General features: G+C 39.6%; 1 protein-coding gene across 1 annotated transcript in view; it reads right to left on the minus strand.

The window, feature by feature from the left end:
• Positions 1-16404, minus strand: part of CEP120 (centrosomal protein 120) — a 72440-nt gene that overhangs the window by 14691 nt on the left and 41345 nt on the right. Inside the window, exons 16-18 of the mRNA XM_074953033.1 lie at positions 14377-14538; positions 5956-6078; positions 1939-2037 (exon numbers count right to left, since the gene is read on the minus strand). Coding sequence (XP_074809134.1) covers positions 1939-2037; positions 5956-6078; positions 14377-14538 — 384 coding nt within the window. The remainder of the gene's footprint in view (positions 1-1938; positions 2038-5955; positions 6079-14376; positions 14539-16404) is intronic.

Below are 16404 nucleotides of genomic sequence, written 5' to 3' on the forward strand. Positions count from 1 at the left end.
CTGGCCTCAGAGAGATTTTAAATGTCTCACTGACATATACACAGAAAAATCCACAAAAACAAACCAACCAAAAATCCTTTATTGGCATCACAGATGGGAAAATTCAGAGACAGGAAAAAACTGTGTAACCTGTGATTTCCAGATCTCTATAAGTTTGCTGTATTCCGCAATATTCTGCAAATTCTATCATTTTTTAAAGCTAAGGCCCAGATTTTTAAAGGTATATAGGTGTTGCAGTACACTGCACTGAAATACCTAACTGATTTAGGAGCATTAATTTCATTTTGCAATAGCGATTTAGTCATTTAGGAGCCAAAATACTGTTGACAGTGGCATTTTTGGCTCTGAAGTGCCTAAATCCCTTCTGCAAATGAAATTTAGGCTCCTAGATACCTTTAAAAATGTGGGCCTAAGTATACTTTATGACCATATAGCTATCATAGTGTAAACTGACGTACTGATGCCTGTTAAGTCAGTTTTGCAAAAAACAAAACACAAACAAAAACAAACTTGTCTCTTAACCAACAGCAGCAAAGATGGGCACTTACCTGTACCCTTTCCTCAAGAAATCACAGTCAGGATGTAGACTTCGTATGATTAAATACTTTTTTAAAAACTTTAAACATACAAGCAATTTTTACCCTCAGTCACTTTTCTCTTGGAAAACACAGAAAATTAAGACACTAAAACCAGAGACTAATGCAACGGGTTTAATTCAGTTAATACTGCCAAACATGAATCTACAGTGGATCCTCAGACACCCGGGCGCCTCAGCCCCACAAGGAACAGATTAAAATGCAAATGTGTTTATTGCTCATGTTCCAGTGCTACAGGATATGCTGTACAAACTTTATACTGACAATGCTATGCCATCATAACCTGAGACACCTGGAAAATAAGATATTCAACTGAAACAGAATTCTAGCTAAGGTACGTTGTAGGTAGCCACTTCCTGTTTAGCAGGAAATCTCCATCCATGATTACAAAAGTCTACTTCCCAACGACATGGTACTTCTGGAGACATGATTTATACCTCTACCCTTCCATTTGACATTGTAAAGGAATTTGGGGCAAATTCCATAAGAGGTTGGGCAGCAGAGAAGTTTTCTGAGTAATTCTTTTGATTTTGCAGCTAGTGGTGATGGCACAGGTTCAGAATGAATGCTCTGTTTCTCCCTATTTCTCACTATTGAATGACTTTGCATAGGACATGCTAGATTTTCTTCAAGTAGTCCTGAATGCAACGTTAAGGTTGCACAATTAAAGTTAGGGTGTAAAAGAGAAGAAATGCCAGTTTAGATTCTAACAGCGACTTTAACTCACCGGCATTGTTCATGCACAGCATTTTTCATCTTGTTTTTCTGGTTCAGTGTTGAATATGGTTAAATGTTAAATATTGAAGTTTCTGGCGTAAAATATAAAACAACAGGATGTGCACCATGGCCAAGATAAATCACTAACTTATTTTTTGACTTTTTCTAGCAGATGCTTACTGAGCATCCCCAGAAGTGGCCTTTTTTTAAATCACCCCAGTTCCAAGCCAAGCAAAGGCCCTGGTCTACAATGAGAATTATGTCCAAGTTTAAGTTTCAAGCTTTAGCCAGTTGTTCTGTAACCTTGTTATTTTAAAAATAAGTGTAGTCAGAATTTTTTTTAACTTTGGGAAACAGATATTTTTCCATTTTTCCAAACGAAAAAAATAGAGATTTTGCCAAAAGTCACTATCAGACAAAGCCCAGTTGCAAAAAATTCCAGCCCAAAGCTGACTGTTTAGGAAAGTTTTGACCATTTTAAATGTATACTGGCAGTTATAATAGAAATCAATAGCAACAATAGAAGGCATGACTAGCCCATAATATTAACAGACTTGATCATAGGAACACAAAGAAAAAGACTATTACATCCTTTTTGTGCATGTGCTCTATCCTATTTACATACCTGTTTTAGTCTTGCAAGTTCTTTCAAAGCCCTGGCCCACTGTTGTTTGTAGTGCAACTTTGATTTGGTAGCTGATTCCAACTTTCTTTCAAGTTCAACCTGATGGTGATTAAAATCATATCAGCTGAAACACTATACTGGTGGTAACAATCATTGAAAGATTATATATACACAGTGTCCGTTTAAGAAAAGTGCTTATGCAGTATAACATACAACATCATCTAAAGCTGTTATGTAATTTAATGTAAATATTATGGCACATGAACATTTTCTTGTTTAAAATATAGCCTTATTTTTATTGTCTAGCAGTCTATACAAAAAGGAACTAGATTAGTCTTAGCCCCAAGACAGCTAATGTAAACTTTTTTAAAGAGCCTCAAAGCGGTGAAAAACGCATTCGTTTTTCTATAAGCAGCTCTAATTGTTAGCATTCCAGTTTAAGGGGCACTCTAAACTCTTAGGGCCAAGTCCTGCCTTTAGAGGTGTAGGCAGCTCTTACTAAAGCAAATGTGTGTCTCAGAGGGCAGAATTTGGACCTTTGATTGGGGGAGAGGGAGAAAATCTTCAAAGATGGCCTAGGTTTCATGGTTATCCTCTATACACAGGCAAATTTGCTCTAGAACGTTGCAAGATATTTTGTTGCTTAACTTACCATTGATAAAGATATAAAACCAACTAAACAAACATTTGAAGATTACATTAGAATGGTAAAACATGGTAAGAGGGAATTACAATTATAGGCAATACTTTTTCAGGCTATATTTAAAATATATGAAGGCAACTAGGCACCAGTGGTCATATCAAAAATATTTATTTTTACATGCACTAAGCAATCTGTTTTACCTGCATTAAAGCCAACTTGGCTAATTTTCAGGAATGCACTGTCTCAATGTCTCAAATTAAGAACCAAGTTAACTATTGTGGCCAATACAGAGTTTGGAGTTTTATTAAGTGATAATGGAAAATCTGTCCATGTTTCAATATAAATTCTTCAATTCTCATCTTATCTGACAAGCTGTGATACAAACAGAATGGCTGAGTTTATCATTTCTGAATTGTGGATGATTTCGTAAAATTGTATCATAATTATTGGGTCATGGAAAGCCTACGTATGTGATTCCACCATGGGTTAGCAAAGTTGTGTAATCTCTCTGCTAGGCCAGAACCAATGGTGAGTAATGCGCACCCAATCATCTATTCAACATAAAACATCTTGGAACAACGGGTTAGCTCTAGCTGAGAGAGATATGTCCTCCTCTTGTCTGAAAAGGGGGATGTGGGTGGTGTTTGAGAGAAATGGAAAGTTGCCTGGAGAACTAAAAGAAGCAGATAAACACCATCAGCAACCCATAAAGGGACTCTCCTGGTGGAACTGGAGAGAAAGCCTTTTTGCACCAGATTAAGATGAGGAAGGCTGGTGCTGGGTCAGCACAGGCAAGGGGGTGGGGGGCGCGAGGGCAGGGGAGGAGGCCCTTGCCAGTCTGCTTGCCTGACAGAACACAGATGGATCCCCCAAAGACTCCCAAGAGAATAGTGTGCTAGTGAGGGACACTGTGTTTAAAATTTTTTTATTGTTTTGTATGAGCTGTACTCTCCTGTGCTTTATCTGCTAAGTAAAAAGAGCATAAAGACGTAAGATGAAGCAATGGGTGCGTGTGTTGACAGCTTCACAACTACTGCATGCCCTGACAGAGTTAAACTGTAAGCCAAAAGCTTCACATCTGTTGGGGTGGAGTCCTGGAAGGGGTTGTGTTTAAGTACTAGGAAGTCTGGGGCCAGTGCTGAATGCAAAGGGCCTTGGCGCTTGGACAGCAGATTCCAACACTCAGACAGAAGGTCTGAACCTTGAGAATGTGCATAAGAACCTCAAGACTGGGGCAGTGCTGGACTGTGTTCAGGCTCCAGGAGCTTGAAACACCCCAGGGATCCATAGCAGTAGAGGTTTGGATTCCCCTCAGAGAAGTCCTAGTGGGTGGCCAGGAAGGAGTGCTCTCTACAATCTGTGATAAGACATGGTTCAAATATAAAATAGTTCAATCTTTTTCCTGACTATTCCTATTCTAGGGATGGAATATAACTCAAACAAAGAAAATGAAAGGTAAATGTGAAATGCCACTGCTTTAGAATTATGAATCATCTACATTATCATAGAAGTTTATCATGATATACAGAAGTATTAAAGTTTCAGAGTAGCAGCCGTGTTAGTCTGTATCCGCAAAAAGAACAGGAGTACTTGTGGCACCTTAGAGACTAACACATTTATTAGAGCACAAGCTTTTGTGGGCTACAGCCCACTTCATCGGATGCATAGAATGGAACATATAGTAAGATATATCTATATACACAAACAGAGAAGGTGGAAGTTTCCATACAAACTGTAAGAGGCTAATTAATTAAGATGAGCTGTTATCAGCAGAAGAAAAACTTTTGCAGTGATAATCAAGATGGCCCTTAGACAGTTGACAAGAAGGTGTGTGGATACTTAACATAGGGAAATAGATTCAATATGTGTAATGACCCAGCCACTCCCAGTTTCTATTCAAACCCAAGTTAATGGTATCTAGTTTGCATATTAATTCAAGCTCAGCAGTTTCTTGTTGGAGTCTGTTTTTAAGCTTTTCTATTGCAAAATTGCCACCCTTAAATCTTTTACTGAGTGGCCAGAGAGGTTGAAATGTTCTCCTACCGGTTTTTGAATGTTCTGATTCCTGATGTCAGATTTGTGTCCATTTATTCTTTTGCGTAGACACTGTCCGGTTTGGCCAATGTACATGCCCCTCTGCCATGAGTTGATAACAGAATATCTGGGGCTCGATGGTTCAGTGGATTAGCAAGGATATGGTCACTGCTTCTTAGAAACCAGCTCAAGTCAGTAGTAAAATAAAGTAGTCACTACATGACCGCTGTTCAGTGACCCATTTAAAATAAGTTGATGGCTTCAGTTAAAATCTCTGTAAACAAGTGTCCAGATGGGAAATGAACACTCTCACTGGTAGTCAAGCAAGAATGCAAAGAACCAAACAAACACAGACTAAACTACCCTCTCACTCCTAGTTCTGGTGCCATTCTATCTAGTGTTGAAACTCATTGAAGGAGTTGAATGGGGTAGTTTTCATTGTTAATACAAATGTGGTTTCTGTTCTGTAAACAAACAAAGGGACTTCTTTCTGGAGCACTCTTTAAAAAGTAATAGTGGAATGTCCATCTTAAACTTACCTTAACAAAAGCTAGGAAATTCAAAACCCTCAATTCTTTTTCTCCCCAGGTTTTGCTCTTCAGAGTCCCCCAATTCTAACTACAGTGGTAGCCATTAAAACATAAGCAAAAAGAAAAAAGAAAAGGAGTACTTGTGGCACCTTAGAGACTAACCAGTTTATTTGAGCATGAGCTTTCGTGAGCTACAGCTCACTTCATCGGATGCATAGCATAGTGTGGAAACTGCAGAAGACATATACACACAGAGACCATGAAACAAAACTTCCTCCCACCCCACTGTCCAGGACAGTGGGGTGGGAGGAAGTTTTGTTTCATGGTCTCTGTGTGTATATGTCTTCTGCAGTTTCCACACTATGCTATGCATCCGATGAAGTGAGCTGTAGCTCACGAAAGCTCATGCTCAAATAAACTGGTTAGTCTCTAAGGTGCCACAAGTACTCCTTTTCTTTTTTCTTTTTACGAATACAGACTAACACGGCTGCTACTCTAAAACATAAGCATTTTCCAAGTGGTATATAAGTTTCTAGTTTCCCCTGTACTTAGAAGTGGATATAAATGCGTTAATTGTTGTCAAATGTTGACTTCTAATAGTCAAAAACTGTCCAAAAAAGTTTTATAAAACTATTACACAAGATCATTTTCACCTACAAATAGGTTCTAAATATTTAGCGGCTGAAGAAATTGTTGGAAGAGACGAAAAAAATGGAGATTAACCCACTTCATCTTGGAAGCAGATTATTCTTTCATCTTCATCAATAATGAAAACACAGTTATGGAAGATCAGTAAAGTCTAAAAGGTACCTTTTCTAATGTGAGCAGATTTATTTCTGATTGTAACCGGATTTCTGGTTTGCTGCATTGCTGTTCCTTGTACTGCTGGAACTCCTTTTCCAAAATCTTATACTTGTTTTCTGCTTCATAAAACTACATTAAAAACACCCAGATATAAAATCCATTAGAATACATTAATTTAACAATAAGACACATTCACAGGGGATGGAATGAGTGTCAGAACTTAAATTAGCCTCTGGACCTAACATTTTATTTCAGTCAAGTAACTGATATCAAACAGACACTGAAAGCTTCACATTCATAAATAATGAATTCTTGATTATGGGATATACAGAGAGCATAACAGAAATAATGTTTAAGGAAAGTTTTGGTTACACAGGAAAGAAAGTTTATTTCCCTCTGATATAAAGACTAACATGTAATATAGCTGTTCAAATTTTTCAAGTGAGACTTGGTAATTCTATGGAATTACAACCAACAGTGCAGTTTTATCAAGTTTGTACTCATGGCGGCTTTTTTTTTTTTTAAGTCAACTATATTCGTATTGTCTATATGAAGTTTACTATTGACTCAACCTCACCAGTATAGCTTGTCCAGGAATGTCTGGAAGAGGAAATAAATAATATTTTGGTTAGCCAAATAATGATTTAAAAGGCTGAAGCAGCAAGACTTCAGTGACAAATGACTGAAATGTTAGGCACCTTTGCCCTCACAGTATACTTGCAGAGTTGCAGGAAGACAGGATTTTTGCTGTCTAGATAAAAATGGATAATTTCAAAGATGCTGTTTTAAGCAACGTATGACCATATCACGCCATCAAAAGAACTATGCAAGTCATATCTTTAAGTAACTAGCACTTTCAATATACCGGAGTGGCAATGTTAAAAAAAATGCCTGGCAAAAGAGTTTCAATTACCTACTGGGAATAGGAGTATATAAAGTAATGATATAAGTTAGTCAGTTAACTAAGAAAATTATTCAATTAGATTACTTCAATAACACAGTTCACTTCATTAATGGAAATGAAGCATTTCTAACTGTCAGATTTTGATTCACTTTTAACATGTAAATATAACTCTCTCCATGGGTTCTCTTTTTAGCTTAGCAGTTTAGGACCAAATATTGGGGAAATTATTCATTTTGGTTAAAAACATGAAATTGTTGCATTAATACATCTATTTATGTGGGTCCATTTGCTCAACACATTTTGGTATCCAACATTTAAAATTTTGTCTATTGTTTTGTATAGAAATATTATCAGAAGTCAGTAGTGCTTCCAAAAAAAAAAAAACCACACAAAAAAACCCGAGGAGACAGCTAGCTTCCAGTCATTTTCATTTACGTCATTTGATAACAATTCATCATACTCGTACTGTAAAAGTTCTTTATAGCAAAGCCCACTTCATGCAATCGGAGTTAATCTATAGATTTTCCCTTCCAGAAATAGGTGTATCCTCCTTTCCCCTCCCTCACCTGTCCTTCATTAGCTCTTCTAGTTTCAGAAAAGCAGCTAATGAATTGAGTCGATGTTAAACTGACTCAATTCACGAGCAATAATGGCTGTACATCGCTCTGGTCAGTTGCTGTTTGTGTTGTCCATCAGGGTACGTATGTTCCAAGTTCCAAAGTTGAAGAGTTTCTTACATTTTCGACCACTGAGGTGGTTATCCTGCTGGATGTGGCTATCCCGCCAGGAAAAACAGAGGCAAGACTATTTTTAGGGTACCTTTTTTAACCCCCTCCCCATGTGGGGTGAGCAGAGTGGATCTGACTGCTTAGATGCTCGACCCGCTTCAATCCTCGAGCAAGACGACTGTATCACACCCACCGCCTGTGTGTCGGTCTGTAACTAGGAACTTCTGGATTTCACTGTCCTGTTCCTGTTACCACTCGCCGATCGCCATCGGACTTTTGACTTGTGCAATGTTGTTTTTCCCAAAAACCGGAAAATGCCTGTGTGGAACTTCTTTTAAAGGGGGGAGACTGGTGCACAACAGTCACCACACTATCCTTGACACATAGAGGACTTGAAACCAATGGCATGGGCCATGATGATTGGAGATCTTCTATTTGCTGCAGCCGACATCCACATTCACAGCCATTCATAGAATCAGAATCATAGAATACCAGCGTTGGAAGGGACCTCAGGAGGTCATCTAGTCCAATCCCCTGCTCAAAGCAGGACCAATCTCCAATTTTTGCCCCCAATCCCTAAATGGCCCCCTCAAGGATTGAACTCACAATCCTGGCTTTAGCAGGCCAATGCTCAAACCACTAAGCTATCCTTCCCCCCTTCGCCCCTGTTGTAACATTACAGAACAGTTTCACCTCCACTGTGCAATTATCCTCTGTCTGTTCTACTATTAAGTCTCTGAGGTACCAATTGGCATCAATGAATGGTTTATGACACTCCAATTGAGACACACCAACAATGGATGCAGATAAGAATGTAAAGGAAGATTTTTATTCTCAGTTGGCAACCATTTTATCGGAGACCCCTACAGAAGACAAGATCATCCTTCTGGGGGATTTCAATGCACGTGTGGGATGAGACTCAGATCTGTGGAAGGGAATAATCGGGAAAGAAGGAGTTGGCAAAAGCAATTCAAATGGAATTCTGCTCCTGACCAAGTGTGCTGAACATGAAATTATTACAAATACTCTCTTCGGTCAAAAGGAAAAGTTCAAAACATCTTGGAGGCACCCACGGTCAAAGCACTGGCATCTCCTCGACTACGTTATAGTTTGTGCCCAAGACCATAGTGAAGTAGTTCTCACAAGAGAAATGACAAGTGCTGATGACTGTTGGACTGATCATTGCCTTATTCAATCCACAATGAAAATTAAGATTGCTCCCAAATGGAGGCTGCAAAAGAAGCAGGTCAGGCACAAGCTGAAGATTCAAGATTTGAAAGACCCTATTAAGCGTGACCACTTCCAAGCAGTCTTAGAAGAAAAGCTCCCATCAGAGTTTCCAGAAGAAATTGAGGAACACTGGAGCCAGTTGAAAGCAGTAATAATCAATGCCTGTGAGGAAACCATAGGCTACCAAACCAGAAATCATCAGAACTGGTTGATGAGAATGATGCTGAAATTGAGCAACTCATTAATGAGAAGAGAATGGCATTTCATGCTTATCAGAATGACAAACTGTAATATAAAAAGAGAAGCCCATGCCAACACGAGGGCAGAAGTCCAACTTAAAACCAGAGAACTCAAGAACAAATGGTGGACTGAGAAAGCCCAAGAACTCCAACATCTCTCACATATCCACAATACATGCGGTTTCTTTTAGTGCCACCAAGACTGTTTATGGGCCTATTTGTCATGGTATGAATCCTCTTTGCTCTAAGGATGGAACCACACTTCTAAAGGACAACAAAGCCATCAATTCTCGCTGGAAAGAACATTTTGAAGATCACCTTAACCATAATTCTGTGGTTTCAGATGAAATCCTTGAGCAAATCCCTCAACGACCATAGAGGGATGAGCTCTGAGACCCTCCTAATTTGTATGAGGTACACAATGCCACCAAGCAGATGAACAACAAGGCAGCAGGTCTAGATGGGATCCCTGCTGAAATCTTTGAAGACGGTGGACCAGAGCTAATTCAGCAGCTTTACCTGCTTATCCTTAAAATCTGGAGATACCCAGTGAAATGAGGGATGCCCTAATTGTTACCCTCTTCAAGAAAGGGGATAAAGCGGATTGTGGAAATTATCGTGGTATCTCCCTCCTAGCCATTGAAGGCAAAGTTCTGGCACGGATCCTTGCAACTCACCTTCTGCCCCGTCATCAAGAAATTTTACCGGAGTCACAGAGTGGTTTCTGACCATGTCATGGAACTGTAGATATTATCTTCACAGCACGGCAGCTGCAAGAAAAGTGTTGGGAGCAAAACCAACCACTGTACGTGGCTTTTATTGATTTAACTAAAGCCTTTGATTCAGTGAATCGCCATGCCCTCTGGATTGGACTCTCTAAGACTGGATGTCCTGATGAAGCAATTTTAGGACATTGATGTATTTATGATAACATGAAAGTGACCGGAGCAGTACTGGCTACCAGAGTGAACCTTTCAAAGTACAAAGAGGAGTAAAACAGGGCTGTATCATCATTCCAACCATGTTTGCGGTTTTGATTGCCGTCATTCTTTACCTAGTTGCTGGGAAGTTTACAGCTGGCATTGAAATTTACAGAATGGATGGAAAGCTGTTCAGGCTTAGCAGGCTGAAAGCCAAGAGTAAGATCTCCACATCATCTATTGGTGAACTTCAGTATGCTGAGGACAACACAATCTTTGCCCACTCTAAGATCTTCAATCTATCTTGAATGTGTTTTGCCGATGCTTACGCATGTCTTGATCTCACTTTTAATATCAAGACTACTAACGTGCTCTATCAGCCCTCTCCAAATGAGGTACTAGATGCCCCATCTATCAAAATCGATGGAGTGGCACTGGAGAATGTTGATCATTTCCTCTACCTTGGAAGTCATCTTTCATCCAAGGCAGATATTGATGCAGAAATTCAACATCGCCTGAGCTGTGCCAGTGTAGCTTTTTCTTGTTTACAGCACAGGGTTTTTGAAGATCATGACATTCAAACAGACACCAAGCTGCTTGTTTATCAAACCATTATTCTCCCAACACTGTTGTACGGGTCCGAAACTTGGATAACCTATAGACACCACTTGAAAGTCCTTGAGAGGCACCATCAACGCTGCCTTCGTAAGATTCTGAAGATAAAATGGGAAGACAGGTGCATCAATATTAGTGTCCTGGAAGAGGCAAAGACCCACTATCAAGGCAATGATCATCCGTCAGAAATTCCACTGGACTGGTCACGTTGTCCGAATGCCAGACCATTGCCTCCCAAAACAGGTCCTGTTCTCTCAGCTGAAAGAAGGGTACCGTAATGTGGGTGGACAACGGAACAACCTAAAAAAGTGTAATATTGACACTTGCCCAGGATTGCTTAAAATGGAGTTAAGTCCTACATGATGGTCCCCTGCATTTTGAACTTGCTTGCTGACAAGCTGAAAAGGACAAGAGGCACAGAAGGAAGGAAGAGACTGGCTTCTAGTCATGGTCAACAGCCTCCTGCTGAGTCTGAAAACATCTGCCCTCACTGCAATAGAACTTATGGTTCAAGGATTGGCCTTATTATCCACCTGAGGACCCATAATTCCCATGGAAGATCATCATACTCAGTAACGAGTGATCGCCCATCATCATAAAAGTAAGACAGTTAACATACCATCTCTCTTTTTATTCCTACTAATTCCTTTGTAAATATGGCATATATACGTTGACCATCCACAAGGCAACTAACTGGCTCGGTTGTGAGGAAATGCCTGTAATGCTAAAAACATTTGCACCAAATGTCTAATTCCTTGCTTGTTTTTGAAGACCTGAGAACCACTTCTAGGAGAACTGTGGACACCTCTTGTAACCAAACTCAGACTAGATGCCTATGCTGTGCAAACAGTCAACGAGACTCTGCCACGTGTTACAAAACAATATACTAAGGTGTCAAACAGGATTCCGTTATTCAGTAGGTCTAAAATAGAACAGTTCAAAGACGACAACCCAAATATCTATTCTTGAAAATGATTGGGCTCACCTTCATCCACAATACACTGCATGACAGTCATTTAAAATGCTATTTTGAAAGAATTCTTCAAGCATGAGAAATCAAGAATTTGAACAACAACTATCTTAAATGGGCAAATGTATGAAGACACAAAGAAAGGCCTTTTAATAGGTCAGAAAAATGAAGCAGCCCACCCTAGTGGATATGAAGATCCTGCATGGGGTTACAGCTGTCCAGATTCAGTTAGCTAGCACTAAACAAAGACACTATGGGCCAGACCTCTCATCTCCTATTCGCTGCAACATTAGGCAAAGAAAAGGCAAAAGCTTTCTTAGTTTTTCATGCTTTAGGTTACATTTATTAGAAGAGCCATAAAAATATCTGGGAAGCACGGAAGGTCTACCCTGAATGTAGCGAAGCATTTCTTGGGGTGTCATTCTTTAATTACTAAAATCACTGATACTTATCTGAAGGAAACTGAGTAGCATGAATTATTTCTTTATACCAACACCAGGCCACTGGCAGTGTCACTGGGGCAAGACAGCACTTGGTCTTCAAGCAATCAATGTATCCAGGCAAATTCGCACCAGCACAGCTTGAAAGCAATGCACTAGGTTGAGCAAATTTGGGGACACACTGCTGTAACAAAACCAGAATTTCAAGATCCAGCAAGTGCGGTGGAAGAGGAATCCAGTTGGTGTAAACGTGCGTGAGTGCCAGCAGGATGCAATAAGCTTGTCCACTGTGAATTTCAGGGGGACTGATAGGTATGATGTATGTGGTATAAGGAGAATGGCAGGTGGTCAGCACTATGCTACTCTGCTGAGGAAAAAATACATGGGACATTCAGAGTGGCAACTAATATTTTACTAATTATTGTGTCTTCTGGTTCATCACTGTGGCAGGGCAGGGGTAAAACCCTTTGAATGCCCTGCTAAAATGCTGGCTAAGCCCTGCTTTCTGGCAGAGGGGCCAGATGCAGTGGCTCAAAGCAGTCAGCAGGGAGCCCAGCTGCGGGCCCTGATGAGTGCTGGCTCACTGCAATAGGCTGAGCTAAGCAGCAACGGCTAGGCTGAAGACTTGGAGGGCTATAAAAGTCCTGAACAAAACTCAGTTGGGAGGCTAGCCTGGGAGGGGACAGGAGGCTACAGCTCTGCCTCCTCACCACAGGAAGGGAGCCTCACGGGCCAGGAGACCCTGGAATGGATTAGAAAGGGGATAACTGTTGGGGGATAAAGGGGACTACACTGTGGCACTGCAAATAAAAGCACAAGGGTGAAACATCTGAAGGCGGTGTTATTTTGCCAGCCTAAGCACAGGGGAGAGAAGGAGGAAACCTGTGCAGATCCTGTGACACTCATATTTACTAATATTAATGAATTTTAGGGCTAAATTTAAGGATCATCAGATCTTAGCTTTGTACACTAACAGACAGATTCAGATGTGGTATCAGTGGAGTTGAACTTGCTCATATCATGTCTGAATATGGCCCTCAGTGTCCCAAACTATGGCTTGATTTGGCCTCTGATTGTGAACTAATATATTAACTTAGAATATGAACAGAGGTGTGGCATGACCAGGTCCCATAATTGTACAAAAGTATTTCATGCTCTGAATATTGCAAAAATAGTTTAAATAGTCTAAATAAAAATAGTTAATATGATTTATGGGAAAATTGAAATGTATGCTCGTGAGATATATCCACAATTTAAAATGCTGGCTGAATGCAACAGAATGAGTTTTGAATGTGGACTCAATTTTTAAATGATCAAATATGAATACAACAGATGTCATACCTGTAATCAAAAGTCAATGATTTTTGACTCAACAGCTGGGCTATTTCTAGGTTGTCAACATCTCTTCAACACCACAATGGAAAATTTACATTAAAGCTTGATACAGTGGATACTACTTTTCACATTAATTTCATATGAAAAAAAATCTTAAAACCAAGATAATGCTAAATGAAAATTAAAGACATACTGAAAAGGACAAAATTGTAAAAAATCCAGCTGTTTCTTATACAAAGGATTCCTCTAGCAAGATACAGAGAGATCTCTTCATTAGTTAGTGCTACCGTGGGATTACCAATGCATAAACTCTAATGTTAAGAAATGAAAAAAACTAAAGAAAAAAACATTCAAATGAGCTAAACACACTGAAAAATATTTAAGCAATATTCTGCAGTGTATTTCCAGTGACAATAATTAAGAGAGAGCTGTAAAATGGCTAAACATGAACTGTTAGGAATAATGCTACTAAAATTAAAAAGAAAACATGCTTTATTTTTCTGTTACCAACATCCTTTGGAACAGTCAACAAGTTTGCTACCCTATTCACATGATAGAAAGATAATTATGCTGAGTGAAAAGAATAATGTATTCTCAAAATTTTATTTTCCATTTTCAAATATTTAACACTGAAGTAGCATTGCTTTACAATTGGGCTGAAAAATGAAGAGAACAGTCAAGATAGTTAGAGATGTCATTAATAAATTCTAATTGCTTCAGCAAAATTTTGGAAATATACACTACACTTCAGCAGCATCACTCCCAAATACAATACACCTTCATAATTTCAATTTGGTTTTCAGCCTCAAAAAGCACATAATGCTAAAACACCTAAATGATAAAACAAAGGCCCTGCTCCTGCAATAAGCTTCTTATAGGTGGACCTCTATACTTGCATCAAGCTCATTGAATGATTGGGACCAAAGTGTTGACTTCCAAGTTGCCAGAACGTGCTTGTGTCTAAATACACAACTTTTTAATGTTATTTGTATATTTATTTCCACTCAACACAGCAGGAAGGAAGGTAATTTAATTTCTTTACTTACATGCTGTTGCAGGCGGACCTTGTCCTCTTCCAGCTGTTTGATCTTTGACCTCTCCAATTCAACTTGATGTGCACATTCTTCTTTGACTCGCCGCACAGAATCCTGCAGTTCTTGAAAGTTTCGTTCGTGCTGTGCTTGCAACTCCCTCTTTACTCTTTGGAGCTTAAAATTAAAACATCTTTGAATGCAGTAATAGATAGATTTATGATCTTTAGTCGGAAGTCTTCATTACAACCGTTAGTACTAGTTTTAATAAATTCTCATTACATTTGGATCCACTCTTTATGGCTCATATCTATGAAGTATTACTTTCACTTCCTTGATTTCTATATTTCCAATATGGACTATAGTCATCCACCACTTTAAATAATGACCTTCACATTACTACATACTGGCCACAGATCTAACTCTTTTCTAATTCACCTGCCTGTTATGGACCAGAGATATCAATATCTTACTGTCCAAGCATAGCCCACAGATAATGCACTTCCTCAATCCATCATAAGCTGAAGAACCGAGTTTATCCCATCTAGCCTATTATGGTGGAGCAATAACAGTGAGATGAGATTTAAGGTGGAATCAAGATGTTTAGTTCAACAGGTCTCAATCTTCACATCCAGAACTAAACATGGAATATGATCTTTCTTGGATACTTGAATTTTCCAAAAAGGTATGAAGAGCAGTATCATAGAGTATCAGGGGTGGAAGCGACCTCAGGAGGTCATCTAGTCCAACCCCCTGCTCAAAGCAGGACCAATCCCCAATTTTTGCCCTAGATCCCTAAATGGCCCCCTCAAGAACTGAACTCCCAACCCTGGGTTTAGCAGGCCAATGCTCAAACCACTTAGCTATCCCTCCCCACAAGTTGCTACAGGCGGAATAAAACTCTCTCAAAAAACCTCTTTCTGAAATTATGTACGTGCTAAAGACTTTTTTTAAAAAACCATGTTGCATAGATACTGTTGAACACAACAGCTTCATAGGTTTCAGAGTAGCAGCCGTGTTAGTCTGTATCCGCAAAAAGAACAGGAGTACTTGTGGCACCTTAGAGACTAACACATTTATTAGAGCACAAGCTTTCGGGGGCTACAGCTCACTTCATCGGATGCATAGAATGGAACATATAGTAAGAAGATTGTGTGTGTGTGTACACACACACACACACACACACACACACACACACACACACACACACAGAGAGAGAGAGAGAAAGGTGGAAGTTGCCATACAAACTATAAGAGGCTAATTAATTAAGATGAGCTATTATCAGCAGGAGAAGAAAAACTTTTGTAGTGATAATCAAGATGGCCCGTTTAGACAGTTGACAAGAAGGTGCGAGGATACTTAACATAGGGAAATATTCAATATGTGTAATGACCCAGCCACTCCCAGTCTCTTCAAACCCAAGTTAATTGTATCTAGTTTGCATATTAATTCAAGCTCAGCAGTTTCTCGCTGGAGTCTGTTTTTGAAACTTTTCTGTCACCGTTAAATTGCCACCCTTAAATCTTGTACTGAGTGACCAGAGAGGTTGAAATGTTCTCCTACCGGTTTTTGAATGTTCCGATTCCTGATGTCAGATTTGTGTCCATTTATTCTTTTGTGTAGAGAGACTGTCCGGTTTGGCCAATGTACATGGCACAGGGGCACTGCTGGCACATGATGGCATATACAACATTGGTAAATGTGCAGGTGAACGAGCCCCTGATGGCGTGGCTAATGTGATTAGGTCCTATGATGGTGTCACTTGAATAAATATGTGGACAGAGTTGGCAACCAGCTTTGTTGCAAGGATAGGCTCCTGGGTTAGTGTTTTTGTTGTGTGGTGTGTGGTTGCTGGAGAGTATTTGCTTCAGGTTGGGGGGCTGTCTGTAAGCGAGGACTGGTCTGTCTCCCAAGATCTGTGAGAGTGAGGGATCATTTTTCAGGATAGGTTGTAAATCTTTGACGATGCGCTGGTTTTACTTGGGGGCTGAAGGGGACAGCTAGTGGTGTTCTGTTATTTTCTTTGTTGGGCCTGTCCTGTAG

This window comes from Natator depressus, chromosome 5 (assembly GCF_965152275.1).
Source record: "Natator depressus isolate rNatDep1 chromosome 5, rNatDep2.hap1, whole genome shotgun sequence".
NCBI lineage: Eukaryota > Metazoa > Chordata > Testudines > Cheloniidae > Natator > Natator depressus.